Source organism: Haliotis rubra, unplaced genomic scaffold (genome assembly GCF_003918875.1).
Source record: "Haliotis rubra isolate DU_JTF1 unplaced genomic scaffold, ASM391887v1 Scf1958, whole genome shotgun sequence".
Taxonomy (NCBI): domain Eukaryota; kingdom Metazoa; phylum Mollusca; class Gastropoda; order Lepetellida; family Haliotidae; genus Haliotis; species Haliotis rubra.
The window spans coordinates 28,696-56,429 of NW_025765956.1; the positions used below are offsets into that span (position 1 = coordinate 28,696).

At 41.0% G+C, this 27,734-nt stretch overlaps 1 protein-coding gene across 1 annotated transcript; it reads right to left on the minus strand.

Annotated features, from left to right (window-relative positions):
• Positions 1–1,084: 1,084 nt before the first annotated feature.
• Positions 1,085–27,734, minus strand: LOC124274907 (advillin-like). Its single transcript, XM_046710273.1, has 26 exons — positions 27,633–27,734; positions 26,528–26,584; positions 25,828–25,905; positions 25,620–25,672; positions 25,179–25,278; positions 24,838–24,948; positions 24,674–24,740; positions 23,975–24,107; positions 23,656–23,734; positions 23,193–23,294; positions 22,535–22,682; positions 18,515–18,618; positions 17,730–17,876; positions 16,106–16,192; positions 15,498–15,563; positions 14,894–14,980; positions 14,617–14,700; positions 13,944–14,005; positions 13,472–13,571; positions 13,181–13,270; positions 12,859–12,903; positions 12,054–12,119; positions 10,292–10,417; positions 2,980–3,051; positions 2,698–2,793; positions 1,085–2,353 (listed from the first exon to the last, which is right to left on the minus strand). The coding sequence occupies exons 1-26, from the start codon at positions 27,732–27,734 to the stop codon at positions 2,162–2,164; spliced, it is 2,454 nt and encodes an 817-aa protein (XP_046566229.1). The 3' UTR covers positions 1,085–2,161.

The window sequence follows — 27,734 nt, forward strand, 5'->3', positions numbered from 1 at the left end:
AATCAGAAATGGGCTTCACACATTGTGCCCATGTGGGGATTCGAACCCGGGCCTTCGGCGTGACGAGCCAACGCTTTAACCATTAGGCTACCCCACCGGCCCCAATGGTGATGAGGCTGCGCATAAATATTAAACTTTGGACATGTTATTAGCCACAAAGTTCCTATTTTCTGACGCAGATTTGTTCATTTACAATACCAACCGCCTTTATAGAGCTATATTATTTCTTAAACGTAAAACAACACCAGTCATTCATTTAAGTAAACCATTACACTGGCGTAAGAGAAAAACGTAAATACAGCTCCGTGAGGGAACACATCAAGAGTTTACCAAGCCTGGGGGAATCAGATAAATTGGCAATAAATGTTCTTCTTTCAAATGAAATTTTGAACGAGTCTGCCAATAAACCCTCAAGGCAAGCGTGCAGCTCGGGAGATGATAACATGGTTCTTTAGGATAAGCTAGAAATATCCCATTCTGACGCTGATTTTAAGAACCCGGATGTAAATTAAGTCTAACGTTGGATTTGTGGATAACCCTTCAACTTTAGACATCTCCGCTGAGGGATGCTAATTAACTGGGTATTCTTCGTAAGTACCTGACTATATCCAAGAGCCATTCTGTTTGCTTCTAAGTGGGCAACAAGTGCCCTAGGAATGGAATTTCATCCACACTGCTATTTCAGACAAATATTTTCATTTCCGCGATGGGTTCTCGGCAATCTTAGACATAATTTGCTATCTTGAAATATCCATTTTTGAGAAGCCTCAGAAAATGAATGTCAAGAATGTTATTGCGTGGATAATGGAAACGGAGATCTTTACAGATAAATCATAGGCTTCATTTTGAAATGGGGACTTTTCCATTGGGGGCCACGTAATAATGGTTAACTTATACTTGTTCAGATAAAGTTTCCTAATCCTTGACGAAAGGTTTCGCGGTTGTAAGAGTAAATAGGGCAAAGGCTGACTGTCGCCATTCCATGGTTACATTGTCAACAATGTTGAATCAGTTCTCACTGTTAAATGTTGAATAATAATAGCAATGCACAATATCTTTGCAGACTTACAAGACTTACACTTGATAATGAAGAGACTGAATTTATTTACAAGGCATTAATACAGAACAATATATCTAATACAGTATATTACAGTATATGTATACATGCATCTCTAAATGTATTTTTACTGAATTGATAAATTGAAAAAAGGATGAACACCTAAAGGGCCCGATTCAAATCTTGATTTCTTAGTTGTTTTCGATAAACGAAAAGTGATGGCTGGAAGAGGAGAATATGTTTTGTGTGTCCTCACGAACAGTACGAAGTTATCAGACATGTTACAAGTACCTTTCCAGATACAATGTAAAGGAAGTGTTAAACTATGAGGACGAATATAATTATATATCTACAGATGATGTGTGAGAAATTTGATGAATTAAGAGGAACACCTTTTATGGATGGTCAACTTCTTGATTGCAATAGATGCGACGTTTCGGGGAAGATCATAGCAAGCATCATTTGCTTGATAACGGTGTTAGGATCTACACCGAAACATCTGTTGCAATGAAGAAATTGTCTATCAATAAGAAAATATTCCTCTTCATCAAACCAGCTTCTAAATGCCACTTGAAGAAGTTAGTGCAACCTATGCAGTGCTACAATTACTGCCCCTCGTGAAAAACCTTTACATGATTGTAGTATAGAACATACTAAATGCAAAATTATTTCGATGTTCGATTAATATTTATCCTGACAAGATATATACATGAAAATAAGTGATTACATAAACTGACAAACAAGATCATCAATGTTTAATAATATTTTCGTTCTGCTTGTTAACCAAGTGTTCAATAAGTATATAAATGTATAGTCAATGTCGTTTCAGAGCACTGTTCCCAGTATAGGAGAAATTATTTCATTGACAATACAATGAATACAAAACAGCAGTGTAAACAGCTTGCTTTGTCAATATTAACACCGAATCGTTTTCATGTTACATACCTACAAAATGCAACTTTCGTCTTTCATTATGACAATCATACTTTCATTACTTCAGTGACATAGTTGTCGTCCCTTTGAATTATTGGTGATGGGATTGAATCCCAGACCATTATTAACGTAAACACCGTCAAATGCTGGTCTGAAGACTGAGTCATCCCGTCATGATTGCAAGTGTAGGGAAAGACACGGTATAGACAATTGGTCTGAGAGTGAAGTGGGAACTGACGTCGTGTGACCGGAAGTGAGATGTGCCATCTTCAGGATCTGATTTTGTTTCCACTTTGGTAGTTGACAGAACTGGAAGCGACTGACTCGGATCACCTCCAGGAAGTCTTTGTCTGTGAGATGATGCTGAAAGTACAAAGGGAATGTCCAATAGGATCTGCTGATGTTGTCCCAGCCTGGAAGCAGTATAACTGTCAGCTTGTGATGAATGAACTAGCCGGATACGTCAATCCTGACAAGCAATTTCGCAATATCTCACAAAGTAATATTTCTGTCAAAAATAGTGCTCAAATACAATCAATATCCTACTGACTGCAAACGTGTCATGCCTGAACTAAAAATAACATTCTCCAGTACAGGGAAATTGTCATCCCTTTTCAATTGTTTCTTGTAATTTTGTTAGGCTTTGTGAAATCAAAATTTGGAAACTGTTGTTTTGTTTCCATAAACAACATAAAACCACAATCTACCTGTTTGTTTGCTGGGTCTACATCAGGTGGGAGTTCTCCTCTCACCAACGTCTTGTATGGATACTTAGCCTTAACAACGTGGGACCTGTCGAGTATCTGTGACAACAGACATAAAGAAAATACAGAGAGCTCGAAATAGAAAGGTTAACCCTTTTGGTTTGAAATATTAACCGAGTTATTGCACACACTTAAATGCATAGCTATGGTAGTTTTGCTGTTATATGATTCCCACTACAAAACATAATATTCAACTCAAACTTCGATTCTTCCGTCAACACTTACATCTGAACTGATATCAATCCGAGCGTTTTCTTGCCGCACTCTCTTTCTAGCTAGGCTGTAAACATCTCTTCCCTGTAACAGCAATAGTGAAGCGTCCAAGTGAATGAAACTATTTTTATCAACTTGAGACACGTCGATACCATCGAACACATAACTTCTCATTGAGATAATAGTCACTACATTATCAATACAACATTAATTATCAACAAAGGTGATTATAGTCCATCTTTTTCCTGCATTTTGTCGGGTGGGGAGGGAAGTAATCTGACTAACATAGTAAGCAGCAAAAGAAACGTCAGATTGGAATTTTCCTTCGCAGAAACTAACTTAATGTTTTGACTGTATATTTTTGACAACATCTCCAACTTTACCTGAGCAAAGAATTTCCTTCCCAAACTCAGAATGGAACCCAGGAAATGGTCTCAAAAACGCAACCTGATCTCGGAGATGGTACGGTGTTCTCCATGTTTTTCATGCAACTCATGCTGCACGTGCTGTTCACAAGGACCAGCCCTGTAAAATGCACCCCCAAATCTGGTTGAAACATTCACATTACAACGTCAGCAGGATGCCGCGACTCACGACAGCTCAGAGGAACCAGGCGCTTGAAGCTGGCTACACTGCACAAGCCGTTGCCAATCACTTCCAGGTCAACGTTCGGACCATCTACAGGCTGCAGCAACGTTTCCGGGCCACCAACACCACATATGATCGCCCCCGTACTGGCAGACCAAGGGTGACCACAGGACGACGAGACCGCCACGCCAGACAGTGGGAACACACGGAAGACCAATCAGTACTGATACAGTACGCCAACGTCTTAACAGCGGGAACCTTCATTGCCGTAGACCTTACCGTGGACCTATCCTCAGCCCACGTCAAGGCGTGAAAGTCTACAGTTTGCCCTACAACACCAAAACTGGCGATACAGGCAATGGAGAACTGTTCTGTTAACAGATGAGAGTCGGTACTGAGCATCAACTGCAGATGGCAGAACAAGAATATGGCGACGTCGTGGCCAGCGTTACTCAGACCAATGTGTTATGGAAAGAGACTCATGGGGAGGTGCAAGCATCATGGTATGGGGTGGAATAGGTCTGAACCAGAGAGTGGTTCCTGTGGTGTTCCAGAACCTTGTTCCAGGGAGAGGAGGCGGCATCACAGGGGTGTGCTACTTCGACCAAGCTGTCAGACCCCCACGTCACACCACATTTCGCACGTCACCGGAACAACATTTTCCAGCATGATAACGCCTGGGCCCATACTGCCAGAGCTACACAGGACTTCCAACAGCAGAGCGGTGTCAACATTATGCAGTGGCCAGCCCTTAGTCCTGATTTAAACCCAATAGAACATCTTTGGGATGAAATTCAGACTGAATAATGTCATACCAAAGCCGAACACAGCCGATTGATTGCGCCAAGCCTTTCTCAGAGTGTGGTTCCAGGTGCCAATGGCCTTCATCAATCGATTGGTGCACTCCGTGCATAGACACTGTGCTGCAGTTATTGCCGCTTGTGGTGGTCACACTAGATACTGAAGTCAAGAGTCTGAATGGACTGCAAACGTTCACGTAACGTCTTGAAATTGATGTGTCAAGATATTGTACACAAAAAATGTTTTTTGATCCGCTTATTATGTCAATTTCTGTAATGATTTGATAACAGTGCCTATCTAATTTTGAATTCGTACTGACGGGTTATTTTGCTGAGGAGTATATATGGTATTTTCTTACATATATTTACGTTTTTACCTTACATCTTCTCAATTGCGTCGTCATTATTTGTCTGTACCTCGACATAACATTAAGTCTACAGGGATATGCTCAGTCTGTCCCCCAGCACTTGGAGGGAGGAGAATACTGGAGTGTCCGATATGTACATGCACTCCACCAGGAAAGGGTTGGTCGATAGGCGAGACCAGAACCGCTACTGGGGCTAAAATACGTAATTATAGTTTCCTAGATATTTCATGTACCAGATATACCGCGTAGGGCAGTTAAGACCATATGCGCTATGATGAAATGTGGAACTGAAGCGATAGCAAAAATGACATTGCACCACGCTTCTTTGTGTGAACTGTCAAAAGACTGAATCAAAGAATCCTTAAGATTATTTTGCAGCTGAAACCCTCTCCACTGTGCCCCTGGGCAGAAGAAAGTATATTATCACCCGCGGCAAACAAGTGGCATGTATTCCCAACCATCTCGGTCGGAGAACCCATCAAATTACCAGATTACATTCAATCTCGCGCCCCCTTCAAGTTAATACCTCGTTGGGCCAGGATTGATCAATTGAGAATGTTATGATCAATCTATAGGGCAACGTTTCCTGCAAACTGGTTTGATTTATAACCTCTGGTGTCGGCGTGTTTATCAAGACAAGCCAGTGCCCGGTGGTGTGCTGGAACAGGTAGACGTTATCACTCACACAACCACTGTTTCAGAAAGCCCACGTGAAATTCAACTGGATCTGGGAGTTATGATTTGAAGCTGGACGTTGCGTATTTTGACAATCGAGAGGATGTAAGGCGCATATCATATATTTAAACTTGCTTCCTCCTTGTCCAAGTTTAAATTAACTACATACTTACTTCATCGAGGGAAAGGTAGGGGCTGGGCCTGATGAGAAGTTCGTTTCAAGACAGTTTCCCCATTGAGCAGTGGTGTTTTCTAATCCTGTGGTATAGCATGTGTGGGCTATGTTATGAAGGTACGAGGGGCGATCAAAAAAAATGTAGAGTCACCAAGAAAACGATACAAATGCAGTCATTTTTATATTTTATTTTTCTACATATTATCTGTCAAGCTCAAGCATGTTGGTTCCAGTCTCACGATCCCCATTTTGTTTGACTTTTATCTAGGTACCCTCAAAAAACGCAAAATCTACAATAAATGCATCAAAAACTGCAGGAAACAAAAAATGCAAGAAATTTTGTGTGTTTGAGATTGATAGAAGTCCCCTAGAATCACACTTATACATTAAAGTTCATAAAAAGCATTTTGAAATTACAATCGCTTGCTAAAGTGACTCTCCCCTTCATGTTGACTGAAAAGAGTTTGTTTTGGAGACACTACCCATCCCCTTTCAGATGACGTAATCATAAGGACATAACTTATTCTAATGTTTTCACTTATTCATACATGATGACAAAGGTTCAAACTAAACACTGAATGGTCACACAAGTGTCAGCTCACAATATATTGTAAAGAGTACCCGCTTGAATATCTGGACACAATGTTTTAGGAAGATTGAAATGGGGGGTGTCCTTAAAAAACAGCCCTCGACTAAATATAAATTAAGCAATCCAAATATTTGACTGTTGATTATGGCGGGAAGTCATCCAATACTATACTGAACATATTTTATATGATATACTCTGAGGGCATACCATTATCCAAGAGGTACCAAATGACAGATCGTTTTTCATTTTCTGCAGTTTTGTTAGAAATATTATACCTCTATGTGTTGTGATGACTAATATCTCGTTAACCATATTACCCACATATGTGAAAGTTTGGATATGACTTTGCTAAAGATTCCTTCAAAATAAAATAGAAGCTTTTCAAACATTGGACATCGAGAATACAGTAAGTCTACGTACTTTTTGATCTACTCACGTATGCCTAGGTTGCTCTTTATTCGCTATCAAACTACAATCTATCCTGAATCTGTGAATCTAGACCGAGCGTTTGAGGTGCCGACCCAACGTTTGTTCAAGACAAAGTGAGATCATATATCAATCTTAGAACGGTCGACTTGATAAAACAGGAATATTTGATTCTATTCCTTAAGAACAATATATTTGTGACAACCATCAAGACGCATGATGATTCAGTTAGTGTAAAACGCTTTTCATTTCTGAAGTCCTTTCAGCAAAATAAAGAATCATTTTACAAAGAAAGGGCAGGAGATGAAGATGGTTTCGACAAGACTACAACCGTCCCACATCTTACACGCCGATAGAAGGCCGATCACTTACTCAAACACAACGCTAGCAGAATTTGATTAGATCTTCCACCAGAAATGGATTTACACCAATTACGGCGGCATGCTTGCAGCAACATCTGGCACTTCTGTCAACGTGTTCTCAAAACACGTGTACGCCTGTATTCAATCTCCAGGATTGGCAGGGGAACAGAACTAGTTGAGAGTGTTTCAATACCTTGATCGGACCTCTGTAGGCAGTGCTTGTAGACATGAAGAGTAAACATTTATCGAGGTTTGGGGTCTGAAGGAGAATGATCAACAGGCCTGTACACTTGGTTGAAAATAACATAATCACCGTGAAAGAAAAGTATGATGAGCTATGTTTCTATCTTGATTTTAAAACGGATTGAAACGTTTTTGTATTGCAGACCAATGATTACTGGATCTGGGTCCGGTCGATTTTGTCTGACTATCTGAAGATATAACGCAAGCGCTTCGTCGTTTTTCAACTTGATAAGATAGAGTAACGTCTCTTTCGACCTGCCCATGGCGACGACATATAACACCGTGGTTACCAGACCTGACACACTCAACAGACTCCTGTACTTCCCCAGTTGGATTCCAGACAACAGTTGTTCTCCACTGGCCCTGCTTTAAGCGATCATAAGGCGTATTACGTGGCCATAATCAACGGTATTAGTTTGGTGACGCTCACAGCTAATGGATGTGTCCAGTACTGCCTTTATATATGCAACGTACACAATCACAACAGGTAGTTGCCCAAATAGCGAAGTTGTAGTCATTGTCACTTTGGTAACTCCAAGGAGCACTGATATGGCGAAACTATAGGCCAAATCTGAGACAATTTAGTAAGTATGTGTGTGTGCGTGTCTGCGTTCTTTTCATTCCTCAATATTACAACAGGGAAACACGACAATGCACTTCAATCATTATAGTCACATGGAAACTCGAACCAGGGTATTAGCAGTAAGCATTCAACCCACATGGCTAACCTGTCTCTTCTGCGCAGCTAAAATTCAGTTGAAAGCTCAGAATTATTGTTTCAAAGTGTTACGATTTTCTATCCTGAGAGTAATTAATTTAAAACACCACCTCACTATGTTTACCCTAGTGTAAATGTTAGAACTAAATGTAGATGTAAAAGCCAGACAGGGAGCAAACAGCTATTGCCAGATCCAGGCTGAAGATTATGTCTACGACCAGTGATTGAGTTACTGAACATGTTCTGCTGCTTCATTAACAGAAGGGTCATCCTTGACCTGGATCAATGGCACTAAAGGTAGCCATATCCCCCTGTCTACAGAATGGTTCGACCTGTGAAGATCCGGTTTAGAATTGATCTTCAGCAACCCATGGTTTTCGTAACGGGATCGGGTGGTCAGGCTCGCTGACTTGGTTGACACTTGTCATCGTATCCCAATTGTGTAGATCGAGGCTCATGCTGTTGATCACTGGATTGTCTGTTCGAAACATGACTATTTACCGACCGCCGTTATATACCTGGAACATTGCTGAGCGTGGCGTTAAACAACAAACCAACCAACAGAACGGTTCAGTTTTGTCCATCTTATTGACAAGGAAATTGGAGCTAAGACCACAAGGAACATAGGTGATTCACAGATGAACGCCTTAAACAGATTACAAATTTTAAGGGATGCTTCCACCATAATTCAGTTCTCACGGTTGTTCTGATTTGAAAGAAGGTTCCTGACCAAGTTTGCAATTACCTTCCGTATAAATGAAGCACTAAATAAAGAAGCACCTGATTGGATGACCTCACAGTTTTCACGACACAGTGGCAGTGTGGTAGAGCTAGAGGAGTAGAGGGAATCTGTGGTGGAGAGAGAGGTGTGTACGTCCGACATGTCCACGCTTGTCTGGTACCGGTCCTGACAGTTTAAATACCTTGACGTACCACGACAGCACCCATATGGTTTATGTGCTACTTCTTGCCACGTCATGAATAAAGATCATTTCAAGGGATGAATATAGTACGTCGTTAGGAACGCACTGTCATCAATCACCATGAGGTAAATCCTGCTGTTGATATGATGATATCCAGCTCAGAGGGTTCATTGGAACAGTCCAAATACATAGCACAGTTACTGCATGCGTCGGTGGGAATATGGTTGTGGTAAAACAATGTTACAACGCGTAACAATAGGGTTTATGCCGTAATATGGTGTTACATGATACACACATGTGACGTCACTCAGCTATGTAAACGATCGATTAATTTTCAGTCTATGTATTTGTAGTCAGTTCGCTGAAACACACATTTTGATTACGTACATTATGTACACAGTGGAATCATTTCGGAAGACAATGGACGTCAATCAAGCGTTCTTAAACTTATTGTAAACAGTGTGTGTCCGTGCGTTCGTGCGTGTGTGTACTTGCTCTTAGTTCTATATTTCACATCTACACCATCAGCAGGTTCTCAAAGGACCCATGTTGAACGAAGATTGGCCACAGCAGTACGGAGCACATTCTACGTGCAATTGTGAATGGTTAATCCCACAATATAGGTACAGAAAACAAAAATTTATACAGTGTATATTTTAAATATTTACATAAAAAGAAAGTTAAAAAAAAATACATGTAGCGATAATTTGGGTAAGAGAACATGCTCGTAACTGTCAGCTCGTAAAAACGAACTGTTGTCACGAACCGATATTTACGACTGTGCTCTCTTCAACACAAACGTCCACTGCCGTCAGCTGCACATTGCATAACAATACACGTCCGCTGCTGTCGGCCGGAGTCTGGTTCCTGTCCCAATTATATCACACTCATCAGATAGACGCTATCAATATGTTGAGCCAATGATCAGTGTATTCAAATATGCGGCCACGATAACAGAGTACTTAACGGTAGTGTATCAGACAGGAGTCTCGCGCCTGTGGGTAATGCTGGGGTTAGCGAGGAAACACATACAGGGGCTAATTCTAACGAACGAGACGGGAGAAACGCTCTATTCTAGGAACTGAATGACTCGATAATGTCTCTCCAGACAAACAAACACAATTATCTCAGTTTATTCAGTTGCGAGGGGCTATCTGTGTGTCTTGGTATTTCAAAATACCAGTTCTAATGACACGGTGGCACTACGCTGGTCTCAAGTAAAACATATCAGGTTACACGACGTCGTCAAGTCATGATATAATTAACACTTATGTATTTTAATGATATTTTGTTGTAGATGTACTGCTTTTCAAGTGCTATATCAATCAAATGTATCAATTATCGATGATGGGACACATCGTTGATGTTTTGAACGTGGCAGTTTTCGCCATATCTAAACAAAGGTGATGTTCGTGATACGTTGGGAACATGGTTTACCCACGCTGAAAATGCCTCACCCCGAATCCCTTGGGTGTCCAACTCCTGAAGTACTTGGTGAAGCCGTGTGGTTCGTGTCCCTGACAGATGTACCACAGCTGGATGTCCCATGAGTCCCGACCTGCCTGGTCCTTGGCCAGGTAAGCCTGAAACAACAATTGGAAAACGTGTAGCATCGTAACTCAAAGGGTTAAAACTTTACACTTCGTTGCCACGAGACAAATACTCCAATTGCAAGCTTGCGGTACAATACACGGTAAGATAAAGAAAGCTCGATACCTGTGCTTATAGGAAGCCCTGTCAGCAATTGAAGTGAACGAACTAAGAACATATCCAGTAAGTAGATCATATTTAATTAACACAATTGTGTTTGTTTGTTGTTTAACACCGCACTCAGCGGTCTGTAAATAATTGAGTCTGGACCAAACGATCCAGTAATCAAAAGCATCAGCATCAGCATCGATCTACTCAATTGGGATATAATGACATGTCAACCAAGTCAACGAGTCTGACCACCCGATCCCATTAGTCACCTCTCACAAGAAGCATGGGTTACTGAAGACCAAATTTAACCTGGATCTTCACGGGTCAACAAAATTGTGCCTTGATATTTATTTATTTCTTGGCCACACAAGAAGAAACAGTTACGTTATTTTCAATTCACGTTCATGAATGTTTTCAACCTGTCAATAAATTCTTCATATCATGGCGGGGAGAACCAATGAACCGATGAAACCCAAGGTTAGTGAAACCGTGCCCTTAGTAACTAACTTGCAGCTTAATTTAAGACAGAATCCGTTTATTCTGCATACGGTTAGCTGTTTCCTAACGACCTCACTATATGTTATGGAGGGGCTAAATGTTTCGGGCAGTCAGCATAGTTATGCCACCGTCTGTGTTGTATCGAGTTTAGACAAAATATACACAGGGATGAGTGCACGGTCAACGACCCACGTTGTCGGACGTCACAACATGACCGAAGTCACACACCAGAACAGACGTTAGTTGGCAATCACTTTCAAATAGAGCCAATTGTTTCCCAAGTGTGCTTGGAAACGTGGCGGCTTACCCACGAGCTAACGCGGAAATTGGCAATAAAGGGTAATAACGCGTGTGATTGGGAGTGTGGCCTGTCTGGTCATTTCGCCCATCTGACCAGGTGTATGGTGGAGAACTGCTGCTTAGTGTAACCACACAGTGGATGCAAAGCTTACTGTTATCTGGAGTTTCAGAGGGAAGTAACAGATACACATGCCGTCAGACAGTTATATATACTCAGTTATGTACTCCTTCGTCGGACATTCCGGACTCCAGGCTCAACCTGCCGCCGTTTATACTACTGTCGTATACAACATGCCGTATTTAACTGGAATATTTCTTGCTTGGTTGAACCTCACGTAGTAACATATGACTAAGCCATTTACACGTTCTAGGTGACCCACATGAGCTACTAACAACGAAGGTCAGTGACAAGGTCTCTATGGTACTATAACATTATACTCAACCCCATGTGACAGGGGCGGTGGGGTAGCCTAGTGGTTAAAGCGTTCGCTCGCCACGCCGAAGACCCGGGTTCGATTCCCCATATGGGTACAATGTGTGAAGCCCATTTCTGGTGTCCCCCGCCGTGATATTGCTGGAATATTGCTAAAAGCGGCGTAAAACTAAACTCACTCACTCAGGCCAAGTGACATGTTTTAACACTGGTAACTGTTCTGGATATAACACGTGGCTGAAATGTCCAGTAGGTGCAAGGCATCAAACGTTGACCACACAACTCACCTGTGCAACGTCTCCAAACATGTTGCGTGTGTTTGAGTCAATGTTCGTACCGCACCACAGAAAAATCTGTCAAAAACAGGATAGGACAATGTAGTGTTAAACAAGCTTAGTTATTGGTAATGGAAAAGATACGCTCTTACATCTGTGAACTTTGAATATTTCTCCAAACATTTCTAGTTCATAGCTGACTACATGGTCAGTCATAAATAAGAACCACCTACTTGCCTTGTCTATTTTGTTTCCGAAATCTCAACAGCAGTTCAATGTATAAAGACTAAGTGATTGGTTATTGAACTGTAACCTCTAACAATGGATGGCGTGTGGCTCAATAGGTTCAATGAAGACGCATTCGACAATCAAACAAGGGAAATAAATATCTGTTACAACACTCAGCAGCTCTCTCCTCCTAAACTTGGCCAAGGGAACGTGTTTCAGGCTACTGTAAAGTACATAATGATAGTTGGACGTCCGTCACTAGTGGTAATGGTTCACTTTCCTCCCAGCAAATCGACAGCAATCCCCATGGTGAAAAGAAACTTGCAATTTGTTTGCGAGACAAATGGCAGTACGCTTCTTCCCCGTCATGACAGACTGATAAATCCCCTCCCCGAATACAGGGTAGTGCACTCGCAGTCTGCATGTGATTTTTTAAACGCCAATTCATCAATGTTAAGTCTCCAGACTGGGATTCAAGGGTTTCAGCACTGTGACCGAGGCACCACTGCAGACAGTATGTATGAGGGCGCTTTCTTTCACGCAGACACCAATCATACTAACGCTGTGGAGGTCAGCCCTGGACAATTACCTGGTCAAATGTGTCGAAGAGCATCAAGTCCTGTTCAGTGAAGTCCTGTAAACAGATCGATGACAGTCAGGGAAATATAGATCGGGAAGATATAGATTGGGAAGATACAACGTCTACCACATCAACGGGTGCTTCTACAGTAGCTGACATCAGACTATGTCCCGTACTTGAGAACATCATATTTATCGTAAACATAATGATATACCTAAAGTAAACGTATACTTGCAAATCGTATAAGTCACTCTTTCAGTCATGACAAAGATAGGATGACTTGATATTGTCAAATTTTGTTTTCTAAAGCTGAACACGCAGCCATGCATACCTCTTGATTGAAGTCAACCGTCTCATCAAAGCTAAACCCAGATACTTCGTCAGAACAGTGGAACAGGCGAGGATTCCTCCTTTCTAGGCGCTGAAACATGTACAACTCCTGGTTATATTATTATCAGTAACTGGTTTTTCATTCTCCATGATGATATTTAAGCACATGGAATGACGATAGACAGGGTTGCAGATTGGAGTACTAATGTAGAATGTGACAGGACCTTCATCCCAGGAATTCCTACTTGAACATGTTTCTAATGCATGTAGAGATGTACAGGATGATAGTTACCGTGGTGATGTAATCTGCTTCATACTGGAGTCTACCGCCCAACACGGACCAGAACACCTCCGTCTCCTTCGTTTCCGTCACTATGTCGTAATCGTACATTCTGCAACGGGGGAACAACACGTACACATACACACTATGTAGTCACAGTTCAGGAAACGTACTAGCATCACACACACACACACACACACACACACGTAGTCACAGTTTAGGAACCGTACTTGCAACATCTAAAACACACACACACACACACACGTAGTCACAGTTTAGGAACCGTACTTGCAACATCACACACGCACACACACACAGATGTACGGAAGACTCAGTTGGAAATCACTCCATTGCTCGTTGTGCTTTTGTGATCAGAGGAAACTCGGAACGATATTAAACTTGAAAGTGAAAGTGAGATCGATAATATATATATTTCATATGACGAATTACATGAACCTGAAAATCTGTATGATTTATGACCTACTTGCACGGATGAAGATACCCAAGGATGTACTTGGCGTATTCCCTCTCAGGGCCACCAGAACGCTGCAACAGTCCCAAATCACAACACTCATACCCGTCTGCTGACAACTGATGTTCATTAGTCTTGTCTAGCAAGCTTACCTTATCGGTATATGCCACACATAATGTTGAGATATCAATAAAATATAATCAATAAAACTAAAATACTTTTTCTAAGGAAACAAATTTAATGAACTAGCGTTGAACTTGGCAAAGTACATCTTAATAATGTTGAGTATGTTAAAGTAATAACTTTGACCGTCTTCTGGTTGGTAAGGGTGAAAACTCGATGAAAAGTAATCAAGCATCTGTGAATATGCAGACGGTCGTAAGGAACCATGGTAGTGTGGCTTTACAATAAATCAACGCTTTCTTGTTCTCACACAGTGAGTGAGTGAGTTTAGTTTTACGCCACACTCAGCAATATTCCAGCTATATGGCGGCGGTCTGTAAATAATCGAGTTTGGACCAGGCAATCCAGTGATCAACAGCATGAGTGTTCTCATACAAATATGCACAGTTTAACCGAGATGTTTTTTGGCAGTAATTGTTCAATTACTTATGAAATGATATATATGCACGGTAGAAGGTAAACGTCAGATCGACAGAAACAAATGATGTTATCTTGCACGTACCCGTCCATACCATAAAAAGCAGTCGTCAGGGGAGATAACTACGAAAGCTGCCGACGAGTAAAGTGACGCTGCTGTTGGCGGGACCTGTGAAAAGGGTCACAATAGAGAACTGGGCGTTTCAACAGCAATCACAATTACCAACATGTTTAGGTGCAGGCGTCGTAAATCTGAGTCGATAACACACAGGATGTTAGGTATGTCTTCCTTATGCCACAGGTCTTGGTTCCCATCCCACGTTCGCTCCCAAGTGTACAAAAACCAATGTGAAGGTGTTTACCTGAGCTACTCTAATGTTTCCCTTGATAAACTCCCGCACGGAGAAGACTTGGACTGACGGTGATGTTTCCTCCAGGTCTTTATCGAACTGTACACAGATCATGATGAATGAGTTTAAACTTTAAGTTTAAACTTAAAATTTAACATAGCATCGGCATTGTTTCAGCCATGGTGCAAAGAATAAGACAAATCAATAAAGACATTCCGACATTCACTTAGTTTCGCAGGGTGATATCGAAGATGAATATCACTCTTTACTTGTGCGTCCATTGTACGCTGATATACCTATTACTGTCAGTCAGTGTCATAAAGTCTGCTTTAGTTAACTAATGTCATTCGACTGGCTATGTATGGAATATATCCATGGACGTTTCTGAAACGATTTTGAGGGTATGGATGCAATTATGACGTGGAGTCGACCGGTATGTACCTCAGTCACACTGCATGTATACAACTTGGTTAATGCCACCACAGTTATAATACTAAAGGCAACCTCAGTATCGTGACTGAGACTTGATTGTCTCGAACGGTATGATTTTAAGTCAGTTTCACTTCTTTCGCAGCTTAAAACGTGTGTTCGTATTCTATCAGTAATATAAACCTACGACAATCATTGAATTTCCCAGGACGTTGAGCATGTGACTGGGTTCTTTTCCATCCAGAACACGCACCTGCAACAGACCAAGAGACAGCTCATGATGATCACGAATGTATTATTTGTTGAAACACATACATGCTAAAGGTAATAACTGTTTGGTGTACAGATTATGCTAGGACGTACTGACATTGATTCTTTATCAGTACACAATATAGACCTCCATTTACTGAGCTCATTGAAAGGTTTAGCAATATTTTAGTATCTGTTTCCAAGAATGACGTTCCTCTCGCGTCAGCAATCACGTATCATCTGACCTCCTTTACAATCGATAATGGTTGAATGATAATTTTGGTGAAATTTCACAGCAACACAAGATATTGTTGCGAAAATAGAGTTGCATCACCGCATGTACTCCATTATAAAGCGATCATTATCAAGTTTAACTGTTGGATTTCTGTATGTCCTGTGAGGTGATAGTTGTGACCTGAACGAGTCAGAACGAGTCCAACTGATAGCACCGTTATGAATGTTGAACGATGACTGTTCATGTAGACTGTACGTGGCGAGTAAGGCAGCATTTCCTGCTTTATCTACCGTCTTCTCGAGGTAACGTACCAGAGCGGTGTTATGGTGGTACGCCTCCTCCATCACCATCGCCAACTCCACGATCCGCGCCCTGTCTGGCGCGGAGGCCTTACTACCCTAAGACGAGAGAACATGGCGATTAGTAACATAACGCGAGTTGAATGAGTAACATTTGACTGAACTGGTTATGTAACATCTGTGACAAGAAGACTTGACTAGATTCACCAGGGTTAATTATGGTTAACTTGCATCCTTGTTACATCAATGGATGAAGAAACACAATAGTATTTCTAAAACACACAACTATGAGACATTAACTTTACTTGACAAGATTGCCATTGTATCTTTTTCTATTCAGGAAAGGAAAATTAACGTGTACAAATACGTACATCAAACACTAATATTGTATCTATATCAAACTAGTATCTATATCAACACTCTCCGTAAAACATGTTCCAATATTTACATAAATCAATAACTGTATCGTGACTGCATAACTGTATAATTGTGTTAATTAAAATCCTTCGTAATCATAACTGACTCAGTAAACACAACTAATCGACTTTAACGAGACCACTGGTAAGTTCCTAACCAGAATACCACACTCCAGGTGTGAAACAGGTATGGGCAACTTAGAGCAACCGAAGTATGACGTACACCAAGGTTAACTGGGTTCACACCCGTTCAAATGGGTTCTCTTGGGTTTGAAATCAAACCCAAACACAGTGACATCAAACACCGACCAAACATCTCTACAAAGACCATTCTGTTCATGATGACAAGTATGTGCGTTAATATCAAGAGTGTAGATCTAATTTCGTGGACGTAGGCTTTGATTTGATTACAAGCGACAACGTTTATAACCCTTAAGTATTATATTGCTTGATAGTGGTTTTATGATTTAATGAATATTCATTTTGTTTGGATAAACAAGGATTACATCTTTCTGTGACGGTGTTAATAACGACGGCTCCTGTTTTCGGCAACGACGACACGAAAGACGAACGCAAGACGGCTTTTGTCTTTAGGCCTTCCTAATGTCATCATTCGCTCATAGGAACGAGCGTTTTAACTCACTGAATAATGCAATTTGGTCTGATATACTAGGATAAATGTACAGACATGCACAGCGTAATGCGTCGTTAGCTGCTAACATCATTAATAATTTCTAGAATGAGTTAGTACTTCAAAGAGTGCCACCTCTATATTGCCTACTTGTTCCCCGCAGTTGCATACTGAATTTAAATATGCATCTCAACGTCATTATCAAAATATATCTCACTGATAAGGTCAGAAATAGTTCAATTACTCCAGCCTTGTTGAGTGTATTCCCATTCTTCTATTGATGTCACTCACCCGCAGTTCCCATCCTCTATTGTTGACATTCCTTGCAAACACCTGGCTTAATTCATCTGCCGGTCCCACCCTACCATTGCTGATAGCCCTCACGAACACCTGACTTCATTCAAACCAAGTTCCCACCCATTGTTGACGGCCCTCACGAACACCTGACTTCACCCAAACCAAGTTCCGACCCATTGTTGACGGCCTTCACGAACACCTGACTTCACCCAAACCAAGCTCACACCCATAGTTGACGGCCCTCACGAACACCTGACTTCACCAGAACCAAGTTACCACCTATTGAACTTACCATCCAGTAGTACAGGGTCCGCTTGCAATGCCGGTCATCTAGATGTTGGTTGTTTATGATGTAGCACTGGCCGTTCGAGAAACTACCGTTATCCCATCTGTCCACAAACTCCAGGGAGTTGTCCCTCAGTACGTACACCTGCAGCTGCTGAAAATACCAGAATATGTATAAGCCTTGTTAGGGTTCTTACTGAATTACAGAAATGTCAAATAATGGGAAAACTTTTCTTCAAACATTAACAAGAGTATTCCTGTCACAACGACCTTCATCTTATCGATATCAACATGTGCAACTCTTACCAGATACCTGCATTGACTTTACGCAAACAGTGAAAACATGAAAGCATACATCTGAAAATTGGATTCGATTAATAAATTAAAACGTTATCAAAACTCTACTAGGAGGAGACAGTTGCCGAAACTGCCAACTTGAAGCTCCATGGCGCCACAGGGGCTGTATTGCTGAAAATAATACGTCCTAGGTCCAACATTCGTTCACTGATAGCCATCTACATATAGATATATACTACTTATATTTATCTATATGTAGATGGCTATCAGTGAACGAGCGTTGGACCTACAAGCTCCCGTGCATAGCACAACATTAGTTCAATGTTTAGCCACCTTCAGAGGGTGCTCAGCCACACTTATGTACTGTGTCACTGATCTATTCTTGAACCCCTCGTCTTAAGATTTATTTTTCTTGTGGCCATTTAAAGTGAACCAAACGGTGGTCAAGCATCTGAATCCTAGCACAACAAACAACGACAGCAGTTATGAACCAACCTCGTCCGTGTTGATGATGTCGCTTTCCTCCACTGTATCTTCTGATAACGTGTCCCCCACTTTAGCTACGGTTCGCTTGCTCGATCGAGAGAATAACACCCTACCTGTGGTGAACAGGAAGCAGTCACAAAAACATCTTCCCTTGTACATTAATCTACTGTTCGAAAGAACTCAAACGGACCACTAATTGTCTTTTGTTATAACCATAGTTCGTTACATGCATCTCAACTAAAATATACAGCAACAGGTAAGGAAAAAACCGGTTCGTTATAAGAGTGTTCGTGATAAAAGTTGTTTACTGTATATCGAACAGTCACAGAACATTGGACTAGGCGGTGATTAAGGTGTATGTGGATATTTTGTAAATATACCGTTTTCTATAAAAGTGATTTTTATTATGGTGGCTCTATGGTTGCTTTAAGTATCGAGGCACGACTAGGGTCACTTTTCTAAGTATCTCTGAACACTCCTTAGAAGGAACATACTAGGGCTGGGATGGGTCCAAATTTCCTACCCGGGTACCCGACCCCCTATTACCCGACCCGACCCGGGTACCCGTTATAGGTTGATTGGTTTTATAGTTTGAGGGCGACGTGGGCCAATCAGAGGCGTATTTGCGCCCAACACATTGACTTGATTTAATAAAACATTATAGTTATTTCATCGCCAAAAGGAATCGTTTAGTTATTATTATTAATATTCATTTGGATAGACGTATACATATATCGAATAACCTCTGCTTCATGTTACGGAATTATAACTTTAAGTAATCACTTCCATTTCTGAAACATGAAATACTTATTCATTAAAAAAGCAGTAGGTTAAATTGACAGAGCGTTAATATGATTTAAAACCACAGAACTAAATACATTCTAATGTATGTGTAAGCCACTTGAGAGCCTGTCTAGATTACATGATATTTTCCAGATGACGAGACAAAATCTAAAACTGCCCGTTGCACGGACCCGTACATGATATTGGGGCCCAAAACTGTTTCTAAAGAAAATATTTCATCAACCTCAAGTACAGCACTTCTGAGATTGTGTTTTATGTTGGGTACCCGTTATATCACTAATTGCGAGTTATTCCCCTTCAATAAAATCAGTTACGGTATTTTGAATACTCGCATCAGGCACAAAGACAAAATGCACTTTGTGCACAGTGCAGCTAAGTCAGAAAGGAGGAAGTACGTAATCGATGTGGAAACATCTGAAGAAGAAACATCCCTCCGTAACAAACCAGAAGCTACAAACAAATGCCGTTCCAATCTACAGGCAAAATACAATTGAAGGTAAAAATAAAAAGTGTATACCATTAAACTAACAAGTAAACAATGTAATGTAAACATAAAGTTTTCAAGGTAAATACCTCTCTCCCTCACCCGTGGACTCATAATCCAATCACAAAAGTCAGACAGACAGACAGATTGCTTATTTACGTCTCACCATATGTACATTAAAATAAATAATAATGCATATAAAAATATACAGTAAATATTATAAATGGAGTTTTGAGAGACGGTTGATAATTAAATATCACAGAGCAATATATTAGAAGCATATGAGCAGATAAAATGACAAATAAACTTAAAAACATATATGCAAAAATATTAACATTAAATGTAAAACTTATTTATATAAAATTTGGCGGCGTCTTAAAATGGTTTTAAAGCAGGTACATTTATAAGATCTTCAGAGCTTAAAAGGACTGATGACATTTCAGGTTAGAGGGTAAAACGTGGCATGATAAACTTTGCTGATGTTGAAAGGTTTTCTCTTAAATCGTCGTAAAGTGGACACAAAGCCGGATTTTATTTACAGCGGAGGCGCTGATTTCTGTACCCGTCGTCGTCCTGAACAAAGCGAGGGCACGTCTGTGAGACTTTGAGGTGTTAAAACATAGGCCTCTGTTATATCGAATATTGATTTTTGGATTCTGTAGCACAGGCCCTCGAGTCTATGCGAGGATTAAAGCTTTTTTATAAATATAAAAAAATTTGACATGACCCCCGACTCGAAATGCTTCACAATACAATACATCATGTATTGTACTGTGAAGCATTTCGAGTCGGGGATCATCTCAAAAACAATATTTTTAAAGGTCACATGCAACCAAAAAATCAAACATAATTAAAACACAATTATCACTTCTTCATGACATATAATATGCATTGCTGATTATGAAAAAACAAATAAACAAAATTATAAGCGTATAATCGCAAATCAAAAGTGCAATATTTTGTACTTGGGTTTACCTCCCTCGAAACGAAGCAGCCGGGATACCGAACCCAGTCAGAGCGGGTGGGTGTGCACTCAAGTGTAACGGCTGGTTCATTAGCAGATGCCGCCTTCACGGCTCATGTGTGTGTGTATATATAGAGATGTTGGGTTTGTAAATACATGCTCATTTTTGTGTATAACATTTTGCAATCAACAGACATCATAACATGTCATGTGTTCAAGTATCACACCTGCCTGTCTGTGTAATTACATAATGTGACAGAGACCGAACTCGGGCCATAAATCAATGCGTTTTGTTTATGGTGTATAGCCTGATTGGTGTTAAGTTCAAATTGCATGTGGTCAGTGATCGCAGTTGTGTATTGAATATTGTCATTAGCAGACAGGCAGGCAGACACACAGGTGTCAATAAAACAAGACATTGAGTTTTGTCTGTGACAGCGACATATCTATATCACAGTTAGAAATTGTCAACGCTAAATAATGACATTGCTTTTAAGTATCGAACTGAGAAAGTGACTCGGTAAGAAGAACGTGTGGTGAAATAGACAAATGAAATTATATAAACAGTTTATTTACTGTCATAACATATAAAAAGCTCGCGCCTGTGAGATATCAACAAAACATTATGAAAATAGCTCACACCAAAGCCTTCACCGAGTATTCACCAGACAGACTGCTTCCAAGTTGCGCGAACCTATTTCACTGCGCACGTGCTATGAGCGCAGCCCAGCTGTTGAAACCCGTATTCCCCAGAAAAGTCTGGGGAAAATTAGTGAAACGTTTGAACTCCGATTTCGCGCGTTTTTTTTCATCACGTTATTTTTCAACTTTATAAGTTGAATTTGCATTTTTGACACTTTGTTTCGGTAAGTCCATACCGAAAGGTATCAGAATCTGCAAAGTTGTGTTTTACGTTGCATGTGACCTTTAAATCTTTAATCCTTGCAAAAACACGAGGGCCTGTGTTCTGTAGTGCCAGAGTTTGTTTTTCCCCGATCACCGTTTTGCGTTCTCCAGGTGTGATGAAATTTCACTATTGTTTATGAAAGCTTGTAACGATAGTTCTTCACAGTCTCTTACAGTGATGATGTTGTTTAAATGAGCTTCTTTGGTGATTCCCAATGTGTTCATTCGCCGGTAAAAAGCTAAGTGCCAAGGCTTGTGTCTGTTCCATGCTTGATTACTTCCCAATTAAAAACATAGGGCTTCATACGTTCTTGGTCCATATTCATCATTCTCCTCCAGTAACGAATCAAGCATATATCTTGTCGTACACCTATTTGCAGGGTTCCTCCCCATGTCACCAATAACTGCTTCATTAGCCTCGACTTCAATAGCCTAGACCTAGGTAAAATCTCATAGCAGGGTTTCGCATTGCGTTGATTGATGAATAGTCCTGTGTTCCATAGATTGAAATGCCTTAAATTACAACTGGCCAATCGGTAAACAATAGGTCTACCTTCGCGTTTGTTCAGACTCTATTTGAGGCGACTTCTGAAACCTTGAGTCTTTTACATGTAAACAATTAACTACTTGGCGTACTTGTCACTTATGTTACACGTGACATGCTTAGTTGTCGACAATTGATACCTTGTGCTGGTTTAGTCCACAATCTCAAACATAAGACAATTAAGTCTGTAAATATATATAATAATTATAAACTCATTCAATTAAGTCTTCATTTATTAGTCACGTGATCAAAGCGGGTACCCGGGTCCAGCTCATTACTCCACCCGTCCTGGGTACCCGGGTAACCCGTCCCGGCCCTAGAACATACCCATATTTCCAGCACTGTACTTCCTTGTCTGGCTTTGTGGCCGATCCCTCCAGTCATTGAAGGCCTGACGGAACACTAGCGGCTCGTGCCCCTCCAAAACACGGAACACATTCACGTTGTTGGGGTATTCCTTGTGTTCTGCGAATGTCTACGCGGTTAAAACAACACACAGTGAAATATTGGAAAACTTGAAAATGAGAAATATACCGGGTCCTGGATATAAATATATACTATATCTTGTATTTGCTCAGTAGACAACGCTTCATGAAGTAAGCTAAAAAAACAGCTTCGCGACAAATGGAAAACTTTCTTTGCTCCGGAAGGGTCTCGGCAGATGCTGTCTTAAAGTTATACGTCGAGACCTTTTGTTACACCTTAAAACATATGATCGATTTGTTTCCCTCTTTTTTGAAGCAACTAGCTTGCAAATTGTCCATTTTACAAAGGTCACAGGGGCGGTAGGGTAGCCTAATGGATAAAGCGTCCGCTCGTCACGCTAAAGACCCAGGTTCGATTCCCCACATGGGTACGATGAGTGAAACATATTTCTAGTGTCCCCGCAGTGATATTGCTGGAATATTGCTAAAAGCGGCGTAAAACCATACTCACTCACTCATAACATAAGGCGAGTTTGAGTGAATAACCCTGAAAAACATACCTTTCCCCTTGATATAGCATTGCTGACCTCGGTGACCGGAGCGTGAGATCCCACCCACAGAAATAGCGGGTTGTTAGGTCCGGTGTCCAACAGGTAGCACGACTACAGCAAATAGGATTTATACTCATTTCTGAACACGTGTTCTTTGTTCACAGTGGGTATATTATATAAACATCCTATATAAGCCAGTAATGTACATTTACTTATACAAGAAAGATACTAATAGTTACATTTACATAAATGCATTCCTTAGTCCCGCCAGGATCTGATGCTGGTCATGATCTATGGCTTGTCACCACCATAATCGTGTTAATGGTTTCTCAAAACCGGGAATTATCCTCTTCGCCATTAATTATGTTCTCATATGAATCTATGAGACCGTCATAAAATTGAAATATTCCCCAGATGGCGTTCAACGAATAAACCCACTCAGAATGAGAGAAAGAGACGTGTATATACCTACCGAGGACACAAGGTATTTGTACTGGAGAGGTTTCCGTGCAGCGTAGGGCATGTCATACAGCACCCGATCTCCGCTCACCCTGGGGAATAAGGACCCGGATATAACCATTCATACAATACTGGCTTTGAAGGGGGGAACGGTTTATCACTGCTTTCACTAGATATTACAATACTTCTCTTTGTGGCACCAACTAAATATTTACTGAAAAGGAACACTTTTTATGGATAGACGACTTTATCGCAATAGATGCATACCTTCTATCCATAAAAATTGTTCCTCTTCATCATACCAGCTTCTAATATTTACTCTATTTCCTTACCGATGGAGCGTGATAGTTTCCTCCGTGCGGTCAGTGTCCGAGTGCCCATTCATCTGATGGTGGACTGGCGACTCCTCTCGCTCGTCGTCCAACTTCTTCATAAAGGACTTGTTCAGTTCTTCGTCTTTCTCGTCTACAGAATAACATGGTTACTTCCAGTATTATTCCCCGATTGAGTTTCTAGGTGTGTCAGCACGATACCCGAGCACGTGGGTTTCACTAGAGTGGTAAACATCTAACACCTGCATAACTTCGGGATTTCCTCCCACATCAAGCAGACACGCCGTGATACACCTGGAATACTGTTTACAGCGGCTGTACACTCAACACTCAGCGAGAACTTCAATAGATCTACCACATAGTTTAAATAGTAGATTTACGATATAGTAGACTTGTGACATAATGATCTGCACTGATGGGGACTTTACCGAATGTCAAAGAAGACTATAACCAGGATTGCCTTGTAACCAAGTACATTTGAGAATCCTGTGATAAAACTATATATTTTATGCGGGGAACAAAAGAAAACAAGGTTATCCTGATGTCTTGTTTGGCATATTTGTTACTTTCCAGTGTATTTTATAGATGAAAGAAATAAACCTTCTTGGTCATATAGTTCTAGTGATAGTAGAAACTCCTCTGAACGTGTTGTAAGATGTTTTCGTGTCGTATTCATGATGACTGCGTGGTGTCACATACCAATAACGACAACATGCGCTTTCCCTTTCCTCTGCCAATTCCGTATTCGTCGAGCCACCTGAATAGCCTGAAATCAGAGTATCACATGGCATTATAACTTTACAATTACGCTGCAGGAACATATACAAGGAATTGCTATGAGCAGACTGTGATTGTTCCTCTACCTTCACACGTGCGACGTAGCCGCACTTGCTGCCGATCCAGACGTAGACGCGAGGGTAGCCGTCCAGTATGACGGCCACGGAGGGTTCAAGTGCTGATACCGTCGGCCTCTCCTGGAACACACCGACAGTATATGAATGGTAATGCAGGTGTATGGACATTGTGTATTTTTTACACAAATTATTGACTTTTAGAAATCAATATATTTGCATTCTGTAGAATCGTCATTGTTACGTTGCAATATTCCAGCAGAAGAGTCAGGCATGTGCTTCACACATTGCCCCCAACTCATTGAATGTCGATTAAAAGATTCAACCACGAGACGACCGATGCAGGTACATACGCAGGCAGCCCTGACGTGTTTCCTCCCCGTCACGACGTACAGCCGCTTGACGTATCGGGCAGTTCTGGAGAGGCTGGTGTGGGGTCCTCCCTCCAGATATCTGGAACACAAGACCACGTCCAGAGGAGCTTAATGGGCGTAGTAAAGGACCTTTAAACAACATTTGCAAATAAACTATGCATATAGATACGACACATATTCATCATAGTTTGTAGTCCTATGTGTCACGTATACCCCCATGAATTCATGTATATTCTGTTCTCTGGAAGGCAGTTTTATACCAGGCAGTTATACGCACTCATACATTATGTATTTTGCATCTGATCGGCATACAATATGAAACGAATAGTTTTACCAACTAACGTGTCCTAGGACGTTATATCACTGATCACAGACGCACCCACAATGTGGTCTGGATACCTGAAGCTCGTCAATACTTACACAAGTCCCTCTGGGAACAGGCGCAGGAAGCATAACGATTCGTGTCCTTGTACCTACCCAAAGAAAAAGACAACGATGACACACGTAGTTAAATGCGAAATACCAGGTAGGTAAGTTTATAAAATCATTTAAAGAAATCAGTGAAGTACTATATTGTCCGATATACTATACGTATGTATCCACATGTATATATACATATACGTCTTACCTCCCTTGAGAATATACTGGCCCGACAGATTGTAGCGTCCAACTCGTGCGCAAGGTCATGGATGTTGGTCACATCATTCTGAAACACAGTGATGACAGTAGACGGTAGGGTGGACATTCTGAAATACAGAGATGACAGTAGATGGAAGGGTGGATATTCTGAAACACAAAGATGACAGTAGACGGAAGGGTGCACATTCTGAAACACAGAGGTGTCAGTAGACGGAAGTCTGGACATTCTGAAACACAGAGATGACAGTAGACGGAAGTCTGGACATTCTGAAACACAGAGATGACAGTAGACGGCAGGGTGGACATTCTGAAACACAGCGTTTCAGTAGACGGAAGTTTGGACATTCTGCGACACAGATGTGTCAGTAGACGGAAGTCTGGACATTCTGAAACACAGAGATGACAGTAGACGGAAGGGTGGACATTCTGAAACACAGACGTTTCAGTAGACGGAAGTGTGGACATTCTGCGACACAGATGTGTTTCTAGACGGAAGTCTGGACATTATGAAACACAGAGATGACAGTAGACGGAAGGATGGACATTCTGAAACACAGAGGTTTCAGTAGACGGCAGGATGGACATTCTGCGACCCAGATGTGTTTCTAGACGGAAGAGTGGAGGATCACAGTGGACACACCCAATAATGTACTCACAAATCGAATAATGAAAAATGTCGTGGAACGTACCTCTGTCGCATTCTTTCCGGTCCAGAAATGTAAGGAGGATGTCTTGTCCTGCGAGATCTGTAACCAATGTCATAGTGAGCACACACACAATATCAGACATATAAGCCGCATTCAGTACACATACCGTTTCCGACCAACATGTTTCAATCAACGCGGTATATCAGACGTACCGGGCATATTCGACATACACATCATATTGGACCTACCGGACATAGTCAATAAATATACCGCGCACCTGGCATTAACCAGTTGACAGCTATTACAGGGTTAACCTATAGCATAAGCTATTACACATAATTATATAAAAGCGACAAAATAATGTTTGACATCAATAAGACATTTCGTGGTGCAATTCCGACTATATGATGAGCACGAGTCTGTATGTTTAACGCCACACACATTATTACGGCTATATGACGGCGGTCTGTAGAGATTCGAGTCTGTTTAGTGATCAAAATCATGAGATACGAGGACAGAGCATATATTTATGAATCACTAACAAATAGTGATGATACTTGGTGTTCGCAAAAAGGTGGGCGTATCCTGCCCCACCGGTCTCATTTGTCATAAACATATGGAAAGGCTTGTCAACTGTTACAAGTCAAAATAGGGAATTGCATCGGACATCACTTTGGTCATTGATGCATCATGTTTTAAAATGTCCTCCACATATCTACCATGAAACGTTCACTCAACCACTGACTATATCAGAAACATTACGTGCATTGTCGCTAAATGTTACAAAAGACGCAACGGTGTTCACCAAACACACCACAATATAAGCATGGGTGGTGTAGCTTGTTAATTCGGAAAGGAAACTTTCTCCATCCCCTTTGTTAAACACGACTGAAACACGTTATGATAAAAATATATACCAACGGTAAATTTTCCCATAAACACGTTGATTACTTTAAAAAATAAACTTTGTCCTCATGTTTCATAGACTAAGAGTTATTTGGAAAGTCCTATTATAGACTTGTCACGAACCGATTGATTAGCGGGGGCTAGAGTTGTCACATGACACATCATGGTTGACAAATGGCAAGGTCAGTCCGTGTTTGAGCATACTGATGCACTAGATGATTCATTACAAAGCTGTCATTACAAACTGTTCCCGGGGTGACAAAACAGCCACTTCTTCAGACGTGGAAACGAACTTGTCTATACGTTTAGAACGATCCTCAAACTGATCTTCAGACTGAGACAT